We start from the raw sequence: 22,023 nt of genomic DNA on the forward strand, positions 1-22,023 counted from the left end.
GACCTGCCCCTGGGCCAGTCCGGCCCCCGCAGGGTGCTCCAGTTGTCTGCCCAATCCTTAGGTTGAGTGGTGACCACACACAGATCCTCAGGAAAGGTAGCAGGGTTCCGGCAGAACTGGTGAGAGAGAGGATGTTGCAGACCGGAGCCGCCCAGGGGTGTCTGTAACTCTGTTCTGTACACATGCCCGTGAACAGGCAGAGAGCCACAACCAGGCACTTGTGCTGGACTCCCGGCCCTCTCTTGTCTCTTGAATGCTCTAGGATAGACTGGGCTCCCAGGGGGTCCGGGCAGTGGGACCAGAGGAAGCCTGGCCATTGTCCCCTCGATGCACCTGAGCTATCCCACACACACCTGCCCACTCTTGGCGCCTCAGAGGGAGAAGTTCTTAGCTCACTTAAAGCCCTTTTGTGACAGTCCCAATGAGTGGGAGAGGTTTCAGGGACTGAAGTATAACGGGCTTCCTTCCTCAGGCTTCCTGTGCCGAGGAGGAGATGGGCTTTGCTCACGTGTAGAAGCTAGAAGAGAAGGAGGCTTAAGGGATGTGGACTCAGCAGCAGCCTCCCTGTGATGAGTCCTGACTAGTAGGGGACAGTGATTTGGGGAGTACGAAGTGAGGAGAGGGTTCCCCCATGACCTGAGACATCCTGAGAGCGTTCTCCAGGGCAAGCTTAGTCCTGGGGTGCAGTGCAGGTGGGGTGGGCCTTCAGGGAAAGCAGAGCCCCCCAGCTTCAGGGAGCATCCAGCCCTGCTTCCTGGGAGAAGGTGTGAGAGTGTGTGTGCATACACACACACACAGCACATGCAGAAAGCACCCTCTGAGGACCGCTGGAGCCAGCGGGCAGCTGGACGGAGGGCTGACATGCTTCCGCTGGAGCAGTTGCAGTGCCCAGCTCTGGGTGGAGTCACCTCAGGAGAAGCTGCTTTTGTGCAGGGCTCCAAATGCAGGGAGAAGAGGGCTTGGCTGAGGAGAGGAGAAGGATGTTCCAGGTGGGGTGGGTGTGACGCATTTGAAAGCTTGGAGGTAAAGAGATGGATGGATGAGTCATGACTGCAGAGGTTCGCCTGCCTCTGCTGGTGCAAGCATTCTTTGGGCCCTAACAAAGGAGCTGCCCACATTTTCCAAGCTCATGTAGGTGAGACAGCTCCTGCTGCTCCTAGGACACAAGGGAGGGGAGTGGCCTGTGAGGTTGGGGCCATCTGAGGGTCAGATTTCTGAGTTGGCCATGACCAGAAGCCCGGACAAGGATGGCACGGAAAGTGTGGACAGAGCCACTGGGGTCACTGTCACACTAGGAAAGCTGAGCCCTCCCTGAGACAGTGGGGATGCTGGTGGGGGTTGGGGGTGGGCAGGGGCCTCCTGGGGACAGTGCACAGCTGGGCCGGCTGCCAGCTCCCCCGAGAGGCACCATCCTTTCCCAGTGGCTTGTTTGTCCTTCTAGAGAGACAGTGGGATGTGAGATGGTCACCTAGGAGGGTGGGGGTGATTCTGGGGGTTGAGCTGGGTGCTGGGGTCCCCTCCCCTGACCACTTCTGGACCAAGAGTCCTTCTTGAGGAGGTGACCACAGTTCTAGAGCTGCACTCGACTTCTCTCTCTTCCTGGCTTACCTGACCAGCAGGAAGGAGGGCCTGGCTGAGTAGAAAGTCAAGGACCATAAGGACTTTGAGCTTCCAGGCACAATCGCGCCTTTTCCACCAGGGTGGGATGAGGGACACCACACTAGCCATGCCCTGTAGTAAGAAGACAGTCAGCCCAGGTTGATGGGACAAGGGAGAGTTCATCAGCAAAGGCTTTCTGGAAGTGAGCTCTAGAGAAGTTGGGGACCAGGGGGAGACAGGAGAGCTCTCACCCTTAGCTCCATTACTCCCATGGGAAAGCCCTGTGTCCTGGCTGTCAAACTTGACTTTGCAAGGCTACTAGTACCCATCAGCCGGCCCCCACCATGGTCAGGAGAAGGGGGAGTCTCTTCTACTGTGGAAGCAACTCTCTGTTCTAGACAGAGCTCGCCTCCCACCTGCATCTTTGGTTATGAGACACACCACAAGGTGTGAAGTCTCTGGACTCCTCTCCCCGCCCCTTGGGCCTGAGAACTGCAACCTTCTGCCAGAGAAGCAGAGTTTCTCTGATGTGGCTGGTGTGATGGCAGCCTTGTTCTCCCAAGGAGGCTGAGCAAAGCAGCTTAAGGTGGGAGTCAGGAGGTCTGACCCCCCCCCTCCACCCCCCCAGTTTCTCATGGAACTTAAGGGCTGCCTTCAAGAGCTCTGGGGAAACTTGGCCCAACTGGAAGTGGCAGTTATACGTCCATACCTGTCAACACCAAAGTCACCACTGGGAGATGGAGACTAGAATTCCACAGGTGGCCTTGTCCCCCCCCAACTCCCACCTCCACCTTTGTGGCAGAGGACCCTGGAACCCCCCGCCAGCCACAGGGAGAAGAATATGTGAGAGGGAGGTGGGCAGGTGCAGGCTGTGGAGGGAGTAGCAGATGTTCCCTCGATGACCGAGGGCGTGAGTGACATCAGTGCTGACAGGTTTCATCTGGAGAAGGGGCGGAGGCCCGTGGGAGCCCGCCTTTCCTCGCAGGAGGCCTCCTGGGGCCCCTCCCGAGGACGCTGTCACCGCCCAGATTTTCCATCCGAAAGCCGCTGGCTGACCCATGCCTGCCCTTTGGTGAGAAATCCCTGCTTGTGGGGCAGCAGCCAAATGAACTTGAGCCTGTCAAGTCTCGTGAGGGCTGCCAGAGGTGGGCTGGAGGGAGGGGACTGGGCTGTGTGCCTGGCCGCAGTCCCTTCCTGGGGGAGCGTGAGCCTGTGGCATTGCTTCCCGACAAAGGCCGCCGTCCCAGAGGGGCAACTCAGTCCAGGGCACTCAGCAAGGAGCTGGGAGCAAGTCAGAGACTCCGAGGGATGTCCCTGGGGGAGTCAGGGACAGGCTGGGCCTGGAGGACCTGGGGGCAGGCAGCCAGGGAGGTGGTGGGGGAGCTCTGAGATCTGTCCTTGGAACGGACCCGAACCTTGGAAAAGAGAAGTCGAGTTTTCCTGGAGGCTATCAGGCCCAGGTTACTGTGATCACCCCACCATGGGACTTTGGAGCCGTGTGAGAACTTTGAGGGGAATACAGGCCAACCCCTTCCTCTTACAGAAGAGGAGGCTGAGGACTGGAGAGAGCACATGACCTGCCCAGATGCCAGAGCACAGCATGTGGACACCTGGGCTCCCAGGGCCCTAACGACCAGTTGATCAGTGATTGGGGGGTGGGGTTCGGGGCAATGCCCTGGCCTCTGAGCCACAGGGTGGCTCGCATGGAGGAGGTGGCAGCAGTTGGGATGCCGGCCACATTTAGAATGTCCAGCCCACTGCCCCAAAGGCTTGGGGGGCCTGAGTGGGTTTGGTAGGTGGAGGAGGGGCTGGCTTACCAGGTGAGACCACCTGCAAACCCTTCCCCCCTACACAGGGCCTCTAGCTCTGCAGTCTGACCATCATTTTGGGAAGAAAATGTGCTTGTCCCCCGTAGGAGGCCCTCACGGATCCCACACAGAGACTATCATTTAGCAAGAGGGTGGGGCAAACCTGGCCCAGGACATCCCTGTCACAGACGTCCCTCGTACAGCAGTCAGTGTTGGAAATGGGACACCAGGCAAGATGTGACGTGTCCACAGAGAGCAGGGCAGCCTGTGTTTAGAGGGGGCAGGGTTGGCCTTGGGCAGGGCTGGTCAAGCAAGGCTTCCTGGAGGGCATGAGGTCCGGAGCTTGGCTTTGAACTGTGGCTGAGACTGATGGTTGAGGTCACTGAGAAATGGCCGAGTCCGCGAGGAACCTGGTGTGAGCAAGGTCATGGCCTGTCACCATCAGCCCTGTCTCCAGGACTGTAGGGACTGTCCTGTAGGGCCCCACTGCTGTTTGGTGAAGGGGAGAGGGGTGGCCCCACTAAGGAACCCAAATCCATTTCTGCTTCCTGTGACGCAAAGCCACCTTGCTGCTTTAATAACCCTAATGACACTCTGTCCTCCTGCGAAGCCTGTCATTGTGGGTCTCCATGGTCCTCCAGGCCTTAATTAGAAAACACTAATTAATCCTCATCGGGGCCTTTGAGGTTGATGGCCACCCCCTTCACCAACTGGAGCAGCTAAGACTTACAGGAAGGGGTGGGAGGTCCCCTCGCCGCTAGTGGGGACTGGGCTGAGGTTGGAACCAGAGTCCTGCCCTAGAGTGGACACCAAGAAGCCATCCCTGCTCTGTGGCCTTGGCCCTGAGGCTCTGAACCCAGCATGCCCACATCCTGCCTGTCCTCCTCGAGTGGGAAGCTTACCTTTGTAGAATGTGGGGCTGTGATTCCCTGGAATGGAATGGCATTACTCCATGGCCCTCCGGGCCAGCTCCTGACCTGTGGGTGTCAACCTACGTCGCATCCCAGGAGCCGTTGGGTCCCCAGGAGGGTGTTGCCCGAGACTCTGGAGTGTCCCTGCAGCTGCCCATGGGGCTTGCCCTTGCCCGTGGAGGGGATGGAGTAGGGAAGACAGGCACTCCTCTACCAGTGCAGACTTGGTCTCCTTGGCGGGGTGTGGTGGACCTGGACCGGAGGGATGCCCAGCAAGGAGCGCAGCCGCCACGGCCCTAACCCCCTGCCTTTGCCGCAGGTTCTATGTACGACGGCCTGGCAGACAATTACAACAACTACGGGACCACCAGCCGGAGCAGCTACTATTCCAAGTACCAGGCGGGGAACGGCAGCGCGTGGGGCTACCCGGTAAGGAGCTGCAGCTGCGTGGAGACGCCTGGGATGTTTGGGGGCGGTTTGGGATCTGTGGTGCAGAAAACCTCACTGTTGCTAAGAGGAATGACATGGGGAAGGGACTCCATGGGATGAGACCCCCCCCTCCAAAAAACAACAACAACTTGGACCTGGATCCCTGGCCTGGCCAGGATTTCCTAGGGGGCTGTTAATTCACCTCTGGTTTGGGCTGGCTGGGTATTTCTGAACGTCACACATGAGAAAATTTCCTTAAAAGCATCAAGAAGAGACCACTTTAAAAGTCCATTCTGTAGTCTGATTCGATCCCGTCACGGACGTGAATTCTTGGGGTCCATTTTTTGGTGGATTACATGAGATGTTTCCAGGAAAATTCTGAAGGGATCTTTGACTTAGTATGTGCTGGTGACCAAGGAGGGGATTGGGGGGCTCTAGAAAGTCCCCTGAGGCCAGCAGCATACGTCCACTGCAGTGACTCCAAACTTAGCCCCAAGTGAAGGCTGGCTCGAGGTCATAAGGGGGACACAGCAGGCTTCAAAGTCGAGCTCTGCCAGTTCCTCATGGGCAAAACGGACATAACAAAGCCTACCTCCTGGGGTGAACACCAGGATTACATACAATAATGTGTATAAAAAAATAGAGTTTAATTCGACTTCAGGGTTTTTTTGGGTTTTTTTCAGAAGCACGGGTAGAGATGATTCTAGACCCTTGCATGCTGGCCGAGCACTGTCCTTCTGTGTGACACCCAAGGTTTCTCCTAGCCCCCCCCCCCAATTCTATGACTTTTACTTATTTTTTCTGATTTCAATCTGAGCCTGTACTGTTATCAGAAACTCTTTGGTGAGGCCCTCGAAACACCACGCAGGTGGGGACGGAGGCTGCTTTTCCGTAGGGAACTGAGGTGTTGTCTTCACAGGGCTCCGAGATCTCAGCAGCACTGCTCACAGGTGTCACCCTGATTGCCAGGGTCCTGAGCAGGGGACAGTGGGCGGCTCATAAGCCAGGTGTTGCTTTGTCGTGGGCACAACCCCTTCCTCCCTAGGTTTTGTTGGGGCTAAGTTCGGAGAACATGTGTGTCTGGCGTGTTATTGGTCAGAGACTCAAAGTAGCTTGGTTTGCCGAAAGTTTACTACCCCTGTATTTTCTGATCCTTAATGTTGATGGATAGGCTTGGTGCAACGTAAGTACAGGTGACAGAGACCGGTGAGCTGGCGAGTCAGGCATGTGTGTGAATTGAGGGCTTTGACCCACTGTGGTGACCAGACAGACACTGTGCAAATGACCTGTTCATGCAGGGTTAGGCTTAGGGGAGACAGAGGAGGGCAGATGGCTGGATGGGACCAGCCATCGCGATGCACGATCGTGCTGATGATGCAGGTGGTACAAGGAGGCTTGGTCCTGGCTCTAGGGTTCCAGAGAAACCTTTGAACTGCTCTGGGGGGGGGGGCAGTGTTCCCCTCTGTGAAATGGGGATGCTGAAACCTGGTGTGTGTCTTACTCCCAGGTCCATACTTTATTGCATTAGCTCCCAAGTCTGACCAACTTAGTTACGAACGTGAATTGAACGTTTGTAACCAAGCACTGTAAACATGGCCACCTGGCCCATGGTGAGCATTTATTCTGGTCATTTAACTCAAACCCACCAGCTCTTGGTGCTCTGGATGGTCCCCCTCAGCCCACTGCCTATTTTCCCAACCACCAAGAAAAATTCCTGCCCTTTCCCGCGCTGCACCCGAAGGCCCATCCTTCTCGCCCCGCCTTGGCTGGTGGGACCTCAGACATGACTCACGATGGGGCAGCTGCTGGGGCACATCCTGCCTCCTCTCGGTTCAGGAGAGCCTCTGGGAACTGCAGGAGCTGAGCACGCACAGAGATTTGGCAGAGGGAGGGTGCAGGAGGAGGAAATGGAATGATTAATATTGGAGTCAGGCCTAGAGTAGGCCAAGAACTGGGTAAAGCAAAGGGCCCGGGCAGAGGGGTGCAGGGCCCCAGGGAAGCAGGGTGCAGCTGTCAGCACAGGTCTTGTCAGCAGGACCGTGTTCTGCCAGCTGGGCCTGAGCAGCCGTGGGGCCCCGGCCAGAGCCAGGTGGATGCTGACAAAGAGGCTGTCTTCGCCTTCAGTGAACTGCAGTCCCACTGGGAGAAGCACCTCTGCAGACAGGCTGACGGAACGGGCGTCAGCTGCGGCCCTGGGTGAGCACGCCAACACTCCCATCTCTCAGTGTCGTCCTGGATACTCTAAAAAAATTTTTAACTGAATTGTCCACAGTGTCCTCTCAGGAGCCAGGGGAGTCTTTTTTCTTCTTCTTCCTAGGCTCGGGCTGGATTACTCAGTGATCAGCACTAATAGGGGATCGGATCAAGTGCCATATTGGGGACATGGTTATAGTACTAAAATGTGACTGGTTATTGTTCTGAAATTCACATTGAACTGGATGTTTTATAGTCATTCGTTGTGTCTGCAACCATAGGTCAGGCATCTGCCCCCTCATGCCCTATAATGAAAACAAAACCCCCTGCATGTCCCTACTCCCAGGACAGGGGCTCAGGCTGTGGCTGCTTCTGATAAGAAATGGAGGCCGTTTGGCCTGTTAGGGGTCCTCATACCTTCCTCTGGGCCCCCTGAGACCAGGATGCGCTGGAGGCGGTAGAAGCCATAGCTCTTCCCTTCCAAAAGCTGACAAGGGCTCCCACCACATGGGTTTGTTCTTGGTGAAGCTGAGGCAGGTGGACGGGTTTGATCCCAGGGAATGTTTCTGGCTTGAGATGACAGTCTCCTGTCCGTCAGTTCCTGCCCTGCTGGACAGGTTTCCCTGTGTAAAAATCAAGATGGGGTCACCCATCAAATGAGGTATGTTTGGTAAGGGTTACACAAGCCCACCTGGCTAGGAGCTGCTCCATAGTCAGGCAGGAGGTCTGGCTCAGGGCGCAGCGTGGCTGCTCCAGTGAATCCCCACCCCCTCCACCCCCGCAAGCTCAGTTACATGCTGTTGGTGCCCATGAGGGGACGGTCCCCAGGAACAGGCCTTTGTCCTGTTCATGTACTTCATTCCTTAGCTTTCAGCCAGGGATCACCAGCAGTCTGTCTCCCTGCCCTTCTCAGCTGCACTCGACAAGCTGACACGTCTGTGTTGGGCGACCCCATCACGAAGGAGGCTCGATGGGACCACAGCCATCTGGCTGAACCTCCCTTCTGGACTGCCTTCTGGGGTCCCACATAGCTGCCACAGGGGAGAGGAGACCCAGGCGTGGCGCTCCCCAGCTAGCCAGTACGTGGAGTGTCCACATGGGCCGGACGCGGCTGAGGGGCAGCCACAGAGCCCTGGGAGACGAGGAACAGACCTACCCACAGTTAGCACAGGCTGTTCATGGGGTCAAGCCCCTTAACAAGCTGTGTGACTCTAGGCAAGTTCTGAACCTGAGTGTCCTCGGCTTGCCCAGCTTGGAAATGGGTGAAAATCCCTCTTTCAAGAGGCCGTAAGGGTGGTGGACATGGCATCTCAGGTCAGCCATGGGAGGCCTGGATTCTTGGCTTAGCTGGGCTGCTACCTGCCCGGAGACCCGACAACCTTCCCTGCTCCAGACCCCGATGTTCTCATCCGTGGAGCAAGGCAGCTGGACCAGATAATGGCGAGGATCCATTCCATCCCACCTCCTCAGGGCTCTGTGTAGCTCGAGAGCGGACTGCGTAGCTGCAGGGACATATGGCCCAAAGCTGCGTGGTGGTCTCCCCAGGGCCAGGGGGCAGCCCCTCCTGCTGAGACCTCTCTTTCAGGCTGCCCTTCCTCCCTGACCTCACCGGAGCTACTCCAGGATAGGCAGCTAATTAGCCCCCGCAAGAGGACGAGGCCACAGGCCTCACTTCCTTCTGCTCTGGGCCTGTCCTCTCTTAGGCTCCCACTTCTCAGCTCTGGTGCTGCTCCCTAGAGGCACCAGCCAGAGTCCCAGGCAGAGTCCTGGGCAGGGAAGCAAGGAGCACAGGCTCCCTCTGCCTCTCCAGCAGGCAAGCAATGGATGTGTTTGCCAACTCCGGGCCCCTGTGCCAGCGTGTGACTCACTGCCACCCAGCCCTGGGAGGTAGGAGGGTCCCAGGAGCACCCCAGGCTCTCACCCAACAAGAAGAGACAGCAATCGCACTTGCTGAGGGACAGAATGTGCTGGAGAGAGGAGTCGGGGAGCTGCCCCCCCCCCCCCACACACACACACACATACAAAGCAGCTAGCTCCTTGGCTTGTTTTTACGGACACTTTGCTTGAGCTGGAGGCACTCCCTGTACTTAAACTGTAGCAGATACCCATGCCTGGAGTGTCGCCTGGGGATGAGCCCTCTCCCTAAGCTGCTGTCCACTGGGGTGGTCTGCCTCCAGGGGAGAAGTCCTGCTGCCCTGGAGCTGGAGCTGAGTGGGAGGAGCTTCTCTGAATCTCAGAGAAGCCTGAGGTCCCTCCTCTGTGCTGAGGTTTGGGTGAGGCCGGGGCACAGGGTCCTCCATCACTGCCCAGGTGACTCTCTGGACTCGGGTGTATCATCCATTGCTCAAACTAGCTCCTCACAGCCCTGACATCCTGTATCCTGTGTGCTTGCTCAGAGAAGTGAGAATATGTCCCCCATGTCGGCGCTGTGGTTTGCAGAGGAGGGGCCCATGGTACCAGCAAATCAATGCAAGTGATGCCCAAGGGTGAGCTCCAGGTGAAGATGACCTGGGCCCAGGTGTGAGAGGAGAGAGGGCCACCCTTAGCAGGGGGGAGGGAGACCCGGGAGAAATGCTCCTGGGCTTGGGGCTTGGCTAGACAGTAACCCTGGGACCTGCTTTCTGACTGGTCCCCAAGGAGAGCAGCTGGGTGCACATTGCTGGCTCCTTGGCCTTCTGTAACCAGTGCCTGGGGGCCTGCTTCCAGCCCCAGTGAAGTGTGCCAGGCCCCCAGGAGAAGGCAGAATCTCACCTATAAGTCCTACATGGACAGGCGAAGCCAGGCAATTTGGTCTGAACATTCAGGGAGGGAGGTCCCTGCCAAGAGACTCAGAGTGGCAGCTGGCTAGCTGGTGGAGGCATTGGGCTTTGCCAGCTGGGGGGCACAGTCTGCAGTGGGCCCTCCCTGATGGTCCACAGGGAGGCGTGCCACTCTCTTCATGACAGACACGGCCCCACGGATGTTTCCTTCAGCTTAACCAATGCACAAGTCTCCATCACTTCCGTCTGGTCGCTGGGGAGCTCCGCAGGTAATGCTGGGGTGGACCAAGGTACAGCCTCCCCCCTGATGGATAGGAAGTCCACACAGGTGGCTGTGTTCCCCTGGCCCATGTCCTCACACACAGATTCAGCATAGGGCCTCTGAAACGATAGAAGGGAGACTTGGAGAATCGAGGGTAATTGTAAACTTCTTTATTTTGCTTCAGAGGGAAATTAGTGGAGTATTGTTTTGGGCTTTTTTTTCCCTTTGGCCTCGGCGAGGACTCAGCTACCCAACCAATAAGTCTTCCAGTCCTGAGAGCCGGTAAAATCACCCAAAGAAGAGCAGAATCAGGGAGGATGTGATGACATGCTAGCTGTCGCAGGCCAGCTCACTGTAGCCTGTCCCAGACTCGTGTCCTTGTCTACAGATGGTCGCAGGACCAGGTGACCTCCAAGCCTTGCCCAGCCCCAGGCCCCAGTGTCCTGAAGGTTTTGGGGTGAGCCCTCAGGTTCTGGGGTCACAGGCGGGACCTGCTCCAGCACCCCTTGACTGTATTCAGTGGCCCTTATGTGGGAGAAGTCCAGTCTTTAGAATCCCCTCCCCCCCATTTAATAATCCTTAAGCAGGTACAGCATTTTGAACATACATAGAGCATCATGGTCTCACCCTACCCCTCACCCACTCCTCCCATCTTTGTGAGACCAGCAGGTGAGCTGGTGTTGTTGGCTAGACTCCATGTGCGGGAAAGTCAAGCCACAGAGAAGGGCTAAGCTCACTGTGTACCTCAGCAGATGGGATGAGACCAAGTCTAGAGCCCAGTGGGCTTTGTAGGCTGTGTATATGTGGGGGGAGGGGCATGAGAAGCTGCCAGGTCCCTAGAGGAGTGAGTCCGGGTGTCTCTCCTGCTGGGCAGGGCAGGTGTGTCCAGGCCAGCAGCTGGGGACACTGAGGAGGGACATGACCACAAAGTCCTGGTGGGTCTTCCGGCACCTGTTTTCCGGTTTGAGTTTTCTTTGTATCCTAGGGCTCAGGGAGACCAACACAGCTGTTTTCCCCAGTGGGATGGAGGGCTGTCTTCACCCTTCTTAGGGACAGGCTCAGCTTGCCCCAGGGCCCCGGCATGTCTCTGCAGAGCCTCTTCCAGCCAAAGGGAGAGCTAACTCAGCTAAGATAATTCAAATGGGGAGGAGCCGTTGACAGACAACTGGGGAGGGAAGCAGCTTCGGGCTCATGGGGAGCCCTCCCTTCCTACCCCTCCCGCACAAACACGGATGGAGGTGGCTCATGGCTTTGTCCCCCGGCACTGAGCCAGGTTGATCTTGAGAAGCAGAGTCATGTCACACAGCTGAGCAGCTACCCTCCTCCTGACTGTCTGCCAAGATCTCTTTGTCTGTGGGACCCCTGGGGAGGTGTCAGGACCAGCAGCAACCCAGCAGATCTGGGGGGTTCCTTCAGGGGTCACCATTCAGACTTCATTCACGTCACCAGACGCTGGTGGCTGAGTGGCTGGAGGGTGGACATGGGAGGAGGGAGATTGGAGGTTGAGTCCTGGTTCAGGGGCTGCCCCATCCTAGCTGTGTGACCTCGGCCCAGCCTCAAGTTGTCCAGGCTCCATGGGCTAACAGAGCAGATGGACACCGGCCTGGCGGGAGACTGGGTGCTGCTGGGCAACAACAGGACGGTGAATGAGGAAGCTGTTTGCAAACTGGGAAGCACCGTGCCTGCTAAGGCGTTCTTAGGATGTACTCAAGGAACTTCCAAAGACCTCCCCTCCCTGAGTGCACCCCAGCGCAGTGACGTGTGTCCCTTATGGGCAGGTATGTGTGTGTGCATGTGCGTGCATGCGTGTGTGTGAATGTGCGCGCACACCCTCCATGCCCAACGGGCATCAGGACTTCTGAGCAGTCGGGCCTGTCTGTCCTCCTCACTTTACACAAGGGGAAAGAAAGCAGAGACAGCCAGTGGTGGGACCCCTGCTCCTGGCCACAAGGGTGTGGTACTCGCGAGGAGGCGGAAACCGGCACGCCCCCTGCTGAGGTCCCAGCTCTGGTGACTCAGGCTCAGTGACTCCCACGCTACCCCACACTGCTGAGTTAGCAGCCAGCCCCCACCCTGAGCTTCCAGCCCTGAGGCCCCCGAGGGCCTCATTCTGGGCAGCCCTGGCTGAAAGAGGACCCGCATTCTATAGACCCCTGGAGAGGGTGGAACGGAGCTGCCAGCGACACACAGAGGACCTCTCGCCATCCTGTGGCTGGCTGGCTCTGCCAAGACTTAACCCAAATCCCAGAAGGGTCTACAGGGCATCAAGTAGGGAGCAATAGGACAATGGTTCCTGTCTGGGGGGTTTCCCGGGCAAGGCCCTCTGTCAGGAGAGTCCTTACCAGGTCCAAGGGGCTCGAGGACCCCGTGTCACTGTGTGTGTTGCTCTCATGAGAAGGGCATTGGGGAGGGCCCTGCCTGGCTCTTTGCTGGGTGTGTGCTGGGCAGGGAGGAGCAGGGTGTGCCCCCCTGTAAAGCCGGTTTGGCCAGCCACACCCCATTGGAAGAAGCTTGGTTTCACATAGGCTAATCGCCGGGGACTAGACAGTCTTTTCATCTTGGCCTGCCCAACACATACCTGGCTCTCCAGGGACCAAGCAGCTGGTCAGCTCGGGCTGGAATAGGGCTCTCTGGACATGGCCAACCAGCTGCTGTCATCAGGTCAAGGGGCTCAGGGAAGACCCATGGACCATGCCAGTCTGGTCTCATGCTGGAACCCCTCCTCAACTGGCTCACCTGCCTCCAAGCAGTTCATTGAGTGGACAGAGGCTCCCCTGTGTCCCTGAGGACCAAGAGCACCCCATGCCATTTAGCAGCCTGAGTCTCTGTCCCCAGCACAGAGTCCCTTCTCCTGAGTACTGAGAGCCCAGCCCTGCCCTGGAGAGTACCCAGGTCCACAGGCTGCTGGGTGTGAGAGTCACTCAGAGGTGCCCAGAGAAAGGCTGTAGGGAGGTCAGAGCAGGCTTTGCAGAGGTAACATGCAGATTGGTGGCCTTGGAGAAGTTCAGGCTTTGGGAGGAGGGGCGAGGCAAGGTCCCCAGGATGGGAGATAGTCAGAGCAGGAGAAGAAAGGCTGGGACAGGCAGATGTCACAGGGCTGCATGAGCAGTGGTCTGGGAGGGACCAGACCAGGGTGTGTGTCTTGTCCCTAAGCAGAGAAGCACTGCAGGCTCCCAAGCAGACAAAGGCTAATGAAAGCCTTGTCTCAGGAAGGTCAAGGTGTTGGCACCACTGGTCGGCGCCAGGCCCTGCAGACTGGGTGGGGCTGATGGGAGGCCCCCAGAGCTGTCCGGTGGAGAGCCAACGAGCTGGGCTCAGTCTGGGCATAGGAGTGCGCAGGGAGGAATTGGAAATGTTCTCAGGAGGGAGGAGAGAAGAAGCCACCCCTTCCTGTACATTAGTCACTGTCTTGGGCGACGACCTCGAGCTCTAAGAGTTGGGGGTCTCTTTGGACTGAATGGAGCTGCGTCTAGTGCTTTGAGGCCCTGCTCTAGTTTGGTCTGGTCACCGTCAAGGATGATCCCCTTGCCTACTGAGAGCTTCCTGACTTAGGAGGAAAGGAAGAGAAGAAGGCATTGGGCTGAGGAGCACTCTGGGGAGGGTGAGGGGTGGGAAGGTAAACTCTCACATGTCCAAGAAAGGAGGAGGGAAGGGCAGAGAGCGGGATGAGCACAAGGCCAAGGTCATTAGCAGAATTGGAAGGTGGGGCCAAGTGTTGGCTCCCCTGATAGCCCCCTTGGTCACCCATCCTAGGCTCCCCCTTGATGTCCAGCCCAGTCTGCTTTGTGGTTGAGGGGTCCCCAGAAGTTGGGTTCCCTGCCTTTGGAATGTTCCCATTGTCTCACCTGAGTTTCCCAGGTCAGCTCGAGACAACCAGACAAGGGGTGTGTGTGTGTCTCATGGTCCTTTGTATTCAGAGAGAGGAGGCTGCCAGCAGATCGCTATCTGAGTGTGGGGTGCCCAGGACCCGGCGCCCACAGCTGGGTTCTCCCACCGGCTGCAGACAGGTGTGTGCACGCCGCCCATGCGTCGGCTCCGCTACAGCTGCTCATAAGACCTGGGAAGAAGTGTTCGGGAGGGAGGGGACGTTCTTGTTAGTCACCAGAACCGTGAGACATTACTGGCTTTTAGGGCCTGGGGGGTCTGCCATGCTCGGGGCACCTTGAGCGGAAAAGAATAGTCCTCCTGGAATGCCGCCGACTTCACCCACACCGATCCACCATGAAGCCTGGCCTTGCTTGTGTGCCACCTGGGTGGACCACGCACCTTTGTTTTTCTGAGACAATTGAGACCTTACCTGTGGCTGTTGGGTGAGACCAGCATGGGACCCTAAGGACATGTGTGGACCCTTTTCTTGGGCTGCCCTGGCTTCAGGGCTCATGCCCCTACTATGCCAACCTGAGAGCCCATCTGGGTGCAGCCTCGGCTGGGAAGCCTTCATCCCTGGTCTGAGTGTCAATGGGATACAGATGTGCCTTTGGGACAGACATTTATGTCCCAAGTGCTTCATGAAAATTCATTCACTGGGTTCTCTGGGCACAACTGTGACACCAGCTTTGCAGGTGAAGAAATCAAGGGTTTAAGCAACTTGCCCAAGAATGCCCACTGGGCAAGTGGCACAGCCAGAGCTCAGCCCAAGCGGCCTGGCCCTGGAGCCCGCGTTCCTGAGCACCCGCAATGTCTCAGCCCAGTGAGCTGGAGGCATGAGCCTGGGGTCCCCCGGGTGCCACAGCCATTCCAGCCAGATAGGAAAAGAGGGATGGTCAGAGGCTTCTGCCAGGACACAGACACTCTGAGCATGGAGGTGCTGGGTGGCAGCTGCCCTCAACCACCACCGGGCAGCACAGCCCACCAGCAGCCGGGGTGGAGTGTGGCTGATAGGGGGCCGGGAAATGCAGTGCCCAGGGGTATCCCTACCTGCCCCGCCACACCTGTCCCTCTGCAGGCGCCATTAGGCACGGCTCCCTGTGGGCAGGGCTGTCCCCTGCTCCTTCCCCAGCCAGGAGGGTAAAGCCCAAAATCCTCCAAGGCGGCATCAGCAGGAACCCAGTGGCACTGGGCCCAGGCCAGGACGAGTGAGCACTTTGATGCCTCATCTGGTGACGGGGATGACGCCAAGGAGGGTCATTTCCCAGAAGCAGGCCACTCCTGTTGTATTTCCATTTAAGGCTGAGCCAGCTGTCCTGTTGGGGAGTCATTTGCTTTTCCTCCGAGTGCCATTATCACCTTCCGCTCCTGAGAGAACAGAGGTGAAGGGGATGGGCCGGATTGCACAGCATGCGCGTTATCTGCTAGGCGTGCATATTCCTCATCTCCATGTGCCCAGAGCAGTCCCCCCTCCTTCCCTGGGCCCAGGATGGCCCAGCTGCCCCTCCCAATGCCCACACCCCAGCTCCCCGGGGGGGAGGCTGGTGAGACCCAAGATGGGGAAGGAAACCACGTTTACCCCAGTGCACAGCTGGGCGCAGGGGTGGCGTCGGCAGGAACACTGTTGCCAAGGCTAACAGTCTGTGGGTTCTGAGTTGGGGCGGCCACGCAGGACAGGGGGCTTGACCTGCGGGTGGGTTCTCACTCTGGAGGCTCTCCCTGCAGAGGGGAGCAGGGACAGGCCGGGGGTAAGGCCTCCCCAGCCTGCGTGGCTAAATCTGGTGTGGAGGAGAGTTACCCCTGTTGCCTGACCTCCCCTGTGCACGCGCAGGCACGCACACACACACTCTCCTAGGTGGGACAAGCAGGCTCCAGGCTGCTGCAGAGGTGGGTCCCACGGCAGCACCTGTGTAGAGATGTTCCATCAGGCTCCGTGTTGATCCTCTGGTCTCAGGACAAGTTGGCACAGGTAGACCAGCCTGGGAGCTCGGGAAGATCCTCCACAGACTGCTCTGTTCCCACCTCCATTCCCAGCTCCTTCCCACGGTGTGTGTCCATTGTGTGTGTGTCTTGGTTTTTGTGGGTTCTTCCCAGGGATTCTGGCTCCCCGGTGGGCTCACACAGCCCTGGGGGCACCTCACTGCTGTATGTTCTTCTGTTGGATTGATCCTTCCCCCCACAATGAGCCTGACAACAAAGCCCAGGAGGCCCCCAGGCCCCCAGGCCCCCGCCCTGCAGCCCTGCCTGCCTCTGTTAACAGAAGGCGCAGGAGCAGGAGGATTCTCCCCTTGTGGCCTTTGAGGTGGACCCCCAGAGGCTCTGTTCTGGTTTGCTTGTTGCCCTGGCAGGGGGCAGCCAAGGTGAGGAGTTTAGCAGAGAAGTATCCGTGGAAAACAGTGGTGGCCAGGACAGGAGACATTACCCTATGCTGCAAACAACAGCCAAGGAAGGCTGTCATGTCAGAAGCCACTGCTGTCTGTGGATGACATGGGACAGCAGGACAAGGACCTGGGGACATGGGCTTGGGTCCCCTGTTGCCCTGCCCTCTGTGAGTGACTGACTGTAGGAAGGGTGCTCTCCTCTCTGGGCCTCAGGCTCCCCTCCCACATGGGACTAGAACCGTGAGGTCACATGTTTCTGTCTGCAACCCACAGTGAGAACCACATCCCATAGGGTGGCCCAGTGCCCACATGTGGTATCCCAAGGGCACATCGTCACCACCCACGGGGCACTGTGACATTTTATCCTCCTTTTTTTTATTATTCTAGTCTGTTTTTTAAAAGGATGGTCGTAGTCTGCTAAACTGATTTCATCATCCAACACGGGTCATAGCTTCTTGTTTGAAAAACGATCTATCTGATGCTGTCTCTGGTTCCGTGCCCTCCCAGGCTTCTGGGGTTCCGTGAGCGTTTCCACAGGGCTAAGGAGACCTCCGCTGAGTTTTTCTCCCTGTCTCTCCGGCCAGATCTACAATGGGACCCTCAAGCGGGACACTGACAACCGGCGTTTCAGTTCCTACAGCCAGATGGAAAACTGGGGCCGCCACTACCCCCGGGCCAGCTGTCATACAGGCGCGGGCAGCGACTTCTGCTTCCTGCAGAAGATCAAGGCCAGCCGTAGTGAGCCGGACCTCTACTGCGACCCGCGGGGTACCCTGCGCAAGGGCACGCTGGGCAGCAAGGGCCACAAGACCACCCAGAGCCGGTACAGCTTCTATAGCACCTGCAGTGGGCAGAAACCCATCAAGAAGTGCCCTGTGCGCCCGCCCTCCTGCACTTCCAAGCAGGACCCTGTGTACATCCCGCCCAACTCCTGCAGCAAGGACATGTCCTTCGGGCACTCGAGGGCCAGCTCCAAGTGAGTGCTGTGGGGCTGAGGCCAAGGGAGCAGGGGCAGCCCGGCTACCAGGGTGGTCCTTGTTCCTCCTGTGGGGGTTTCCAGTGTGCAGGGGCCCCACACAGAACCCAGACACCAAAGCAAATGTGAGTGTGTGGAGGTGGTGAAGGGTTGCAGGGAGGCTGATTCGAGAAGGTGAGCTACTCTGGCAGTTCCCAAAGCGTGCCTCCCAAAGCATGCCGCATCCAGGGTAACTTGTCAGAAATGCTCATTCCCAGGCCCCACCCTGACCTGCTGACTCGGGGCCCTGGGAGAGGGGCTGGTGCTGAGTGCAGTCATAGGCCCTGCAGGGGCTGTGATTCATGTGAGAGTCTGAGAACCTCTGCTCTCCAGTGTCTGGTGTCTCATTTATTTCTATCTGTTTTCTGAAAGAGGGTAGGAATGTACCCTGATGGGGGAAGGGACACAGTGAGGACCATGGTCTTGCGGGAGCCGACCCTGTGAGGGCCAGGGGAGGCCGACGCAGCAGAGCCAGACTGTTAGGTTCAAGTATGTAATGGCTGGATATGTGGCTCAGAAAAGGTTGACAGTGTCACCCCATTAAATTTAATTTCTTAATAAAGAAAAAAAAAGTTGACTGTCAGCCATTTCATATGGTTCAACCTAACCATTGCCCTTAGATATCAGTCAAAAGTGTCTGACCTTGACCCTGAAGCAGAGAAGCCACTGAGGGGAACAACACAGTGAACAGGGTTTTGGGACTGCTAAGCTGGTAAATGGGTGTAGGATGCTGGATGGGGGAATTTGGAGAAGAGAGCCAGTTGTGGGGTCTCTAACTGCAGCCTCTAGGACAGCGGTCATGGTCAGAAGGAAGGCAGTGGCCCTGAGGCTAGGAAGAAGAAACAGATGCAATAATTTTTTGTGTAAGAAGAATCAGCTTGACTTGGGAATGGAAGGAAGGAAAGATGGATGGATGGATGGATGGATGGATGGATGGATGGATGGATGGACGGATGGATGCATGCATGCATATTTGGATAGATTGATGTCAGGATGGAAGGAAGGAAGGAGGGAAAGAAGGAAGGAAGGAAGGAAGGAAGGAAGGAAGGAAGGAAGGAAGGAAGGAAGGAAGGAAGGAAGGAAGAATAGATGGATGGATGATGGATGGATGGATGGATGGATGGCTGGATGGATGGGTGGATGAGTGGATGGGTGGATGGGTGGACAGGCTTACAGCCATTCTTTTCCATTGTCCCAGTACCAGGCACAGGTGTAAAAGACAGCAGAGTAGGTGGGGAGCTTCCCTTGAGAATAGAGCAGAGGTACCCTACTTGCTTGGACAAAACTCATGACCAGGGCCTCATCACAGCTAGTGTCCACTGTGGGTGAGCCTTTTCCCTCCGCTGGAGGAGCTGTTCCACAGAGGAATTCTCCAGGTGGGTCTGGTGCGGCTTTGTCTTGGCTCCCTGGACGGCAGATGAGTCTATGACAGCTTGGGTATGCAAGGGGGACTTCCAAGTTCTAGCACCAGGGCCCCTGTCACCCACCCACCCCCGGCCCCTCCTCGCAGGATCTGCAGTGAGGACATTGAGTGCAGTGGGCTGACTGTCCCCAAGGCTGTGCAGTACCTGAGCTCCCAGGATGAGAAGTACCAGGCCATTGGTGCCTACTACATCCAGCACACCTGCTTCCAGGACGAATCGGCCAAGCAGCAGGTACCTGGCCGCACACCTCCTCCCACCCACAACCCCCTCTGTTGGCCCGGGAAGCGCCTGGGTATGTCAGCTGATTCTGCATTTAGAGATGGGTGGGGATGTTTGCAGTTGGCTCCTTCTCACCCTGCCCAGCTACCTGGGTTGAGCACTATGCTTGGCATTGCCCAAGATTAGAGCTGGGCACCTTGACCTACTGTGCAGAGCAAAGCTCTCTGGTTGAGTGGACATTCCTCAAGAGTGTTTCCTCCATTGGCCACTGTCAGTTCAGTGACAGCTATCCCCTTTCTCAACAGAAACCCGTTTCTCAAACTCCACTAATGAATATGACTACTCCCCTCCCCTCAACACCACCTCATTCCCTGTCTCTCTTTCTCTCTCTACCTGTCCATCTGTCCGTGTCTCTCCAAATCATGACCCTCTCACACTGGGTGTTTATGGTGGAACTCAGAGTTTGTCTGTGCCGCCTTCGCTGGGCTGGCGGGAGGGACACCCACACCACTCGTTTATTTGGATTGGTGTGAACGTTTCTGAACTGAAAGCAGGCTTTGTGGCCTGAGAGTCCACCTCCCTGAGCGGTGACGCGGCGCCCCTGTCCCGCAGGTCCATCAGCTGGGAGGCATTTGCAAGCTCGTGGACCTCCTCCGCAGCTCCAGCCAGAATGTGCAGCAGGCCACCGCGGGGGCGCTCCGCAACCTGGTGTTCCGGAGCAACACCAACAAGCTGGAGACCCGGAGGCAGGGCGGGATCCGCGAGGCCGTCAGCCTGCTGCGCACCACCGGGAGCGCCGAGATCCAGAAACAGCTGACCGGTGCGGAGCCCGGCGGCCACGGAGGGGGCGGGGGCCAGGCTGCCCTGTGGGCAGTCCCTCGGGCTGGCCAGGCACAGGTGCAGGCTAATGTCCCAGGGACCCGCCACATTAGCTGTGGCCAGGTTCACGGTGTCAAGATGGCGACCCTGGGCATGGTGCATGCTCACAAGTGATCAAGGTCTTTTGGGAGATAGTGGACAGAGGGTACGAAGCTGGTGTCCAGGCTGGATCCATCTTCCTCAGACCTCGAGGTTTATAGGTGAAGGAGAGAGGTCGGACTGGCGGGGACAGGGACCAACAGGTATTCAGCATCTACCATGTTATCAGAAACCATGCCAAACATGAGAGAGGGTCACAGAAGCAGAGTCACTGTGCAGCCCTCGGTCGGACAGGGAATAGGAGACCACGGACAGAGTGACAGTGATATTTCTGGAATAACTTTCAGGTAGAAAATCGAGAACATGAGGAGATTCTAAACGTTACAATTCACACTGAAAACCAGCAATCAGTGTTTCTTGATCACCTCCCAGATGCATAACTTTGACTTGTGTAGAAAGCTGTAGGTGCCCCTGCCCTCAAAGCACCTGGGACATCACCCGTGAAAGCACGGGGCAGGAGATTTGATAGGCCAGGTCCAGCTGGGAGGCGATATTCGGGGCCTCATTGGCTGGAGTAGGCTGGAGTGGCCCCGGGCATCTTCCTGAACCCAGGGTGTGTTGAGTCCGACTGTCCCCCACCCCAGGGCTGCTCTGGAACCTGTCGTCCACGGATGAGCTGAAGGAGGAGCTCATTGCTAACGCCCTGCCTGTCCTGGCTGACCGCGTCATCATCCCCTTCTCCGGCTGGTGCGACGGGAACAGCAACATGTCCCGGGATGTGGTGGACCCGGAGGTCTTCTTCAATGCCACGGGCTGTCTGAGGTGAGAAGAAGGAGGCATTGGGGTCTCCGTGCCTAGCCACACCCACTTCTCTCTGGGCAACTCCAGCTCTATCGGAACTCAGCCCAGGCACCATGGTCCTATACACCTAACCCTCGGGGGGCCGACTCCCAACCCCCGGCCACGTTCCCCACATTGCACTGTCTCCTGCTAAGGGACCCAGCAGCCTCAGGCGTGAATCTAAGAGTGGGAACGCCTGGATCTGAACATCCAAACCCCTAGCATGCTTCCTCCCCCACCCCTGAAAACATGCACTTCTTGTACTATCTTGAAGAGCCTTCTCCCAGACAAACGTCTTCTAATGAGTCACTTCCAGGCTGTGGGGCTGAAACCCTTTCCACATCCATTGGCGTGAAGTTGGCACTTCTTTGCCCAAGTGTCCCAGGTTCCTCACCAGGGCGTGCCGAAGCCCCTGGGGGCAGTAGGCGGAGGGACCTAGGCTGGGATGGATTTATGAGCTGGGAGTAGGTGCCGGTCCTGGGTGGGGCAGAGCCCTCTGGGGTCACACCTGCTCAAAGGGGTTTGTCTTTCCCAAGTCCTGGGAGTGCTCTTCAGAATCGGGTGCCATTGGCAGGGGCTCCTGTATCTCAGCTTGTGTGCCTGCCCCTTGCCAGCATCTAGGGAACAGAGGCTGGGGGAAGGAGAGCCAGACTCATTATGGGCTCTAGGGGGGCTGCCCTGCCCTGGGTGGGTGGGCCCAGGCTGCTGGGGGCAGAGCTCAGCTTCATGGGGAGGGGGCCTCTGGTTCCAGCCCCAGTGCCCCAGAAAGAGACAGGGCAGGCAGGAGCTCCAGCCCCCGTTGTATAGGTGCCCAGGGCAGATGTGGGTCTGGGCAGCTGGCTACACTGGAGCCACCGACACTTGCAGAAGTTAGGCTGGGGACTGAGTGGGCAGGTAGACATGTGAGCTCCCTCCAGATCCGTCCAGCCTCTGCCAGTGCTGCCTGCTTCCCCTTCCCATCATCCCTAAGGCCTTTCTCTTCTTCGTTCCTATCCTCTGCTCCCCCTGCCCACCCTCCCATCCACCATGCCCTCTGCCCCTGCCTCTTCTTGCGTGTCCCCCACCACCCTCTTCTCTCTCTCTCAGGAACTTGAGCTCAGCTGACGCAGGCCGTCAAACCATGCGAAACTACCCGGGGCTCATCGACGCTCTCATGGCCTACGTCCAGAACTGCGTGGCGGCCAGCCGCTGTGATGACAAGGTGAGAAGCATGTTCCCAGGTGGTCCTTCTCTTGGAAGTGACAACAGGGCCTCGGGACAGAATCTGTCCCCTTGCTGCTCAGCCCAGTCCCAGCCATCTTGCCTTTCTGCTCTGAGGAGCTGGGGACCCTGGAAGGCACATCCCATTAGCAGCGGGGGGGGGGGGGGGGGGGACAAGTCTGCCACCCAAAGCCCCGT

General features: G+C 57.7%; 1 protein-coding gene across 2 annotated transcripts in view; it reads left to right on the forward strand.

The window, feature by feature from the left end:
* The window catches only part of PKP1 (plakophilin 1), a 37,626-nt gene that overhangs the window by 6,208 nt on the left and 9,395 nt on the right, over window positions 1–22,023 (forward strand). For both annotated transcript variants that reach the window (XM_066238980.1, XM_066238972.1), the window contains exons 2-7: window positions 4,638–4,747; window positions 16,794–17,185; window positions 18,735–18,879; window positions 19,480–19,687; window positions 20,430–20,607; window positions 21,712–21,826. In XM_066238980.1, the coding sequence (XP_066095077.1) occupies window positions 4,638–4,747; window positions 16,794–17,185; window positions 18,735–18,879; window positions 19,480–19,687; window positions 20,430–20,607; window positions 21,712–21,826 (1,148 nt within the window). The remainder of the gene's footprint in view (window positions 1–4,637; window positions 4,748–16,793; window positions 17,186–18,734; window positions 18,880–19,479; window positions 19,688–20,429; window positions 20,608–21,711; window positions 21,827–22,023) is intronic.

This window comes from Saccopteryx bilineata, chromosome 1 (assembly GCF_036850765.1).
Source record: "Saccopteryx bilineata isolate mSacBil1 chromosome 1, mSacBil1_pri_phased_curated, whole genome shotgun sequence".
NCBI classification, from domain to species: domain Eukaryota; kingdom Metazoa; phylum Chordata; class Mammalia; order Chiroptera; family Emballonuridae; genus Saccopteryx; species Saccopteryx bilineata.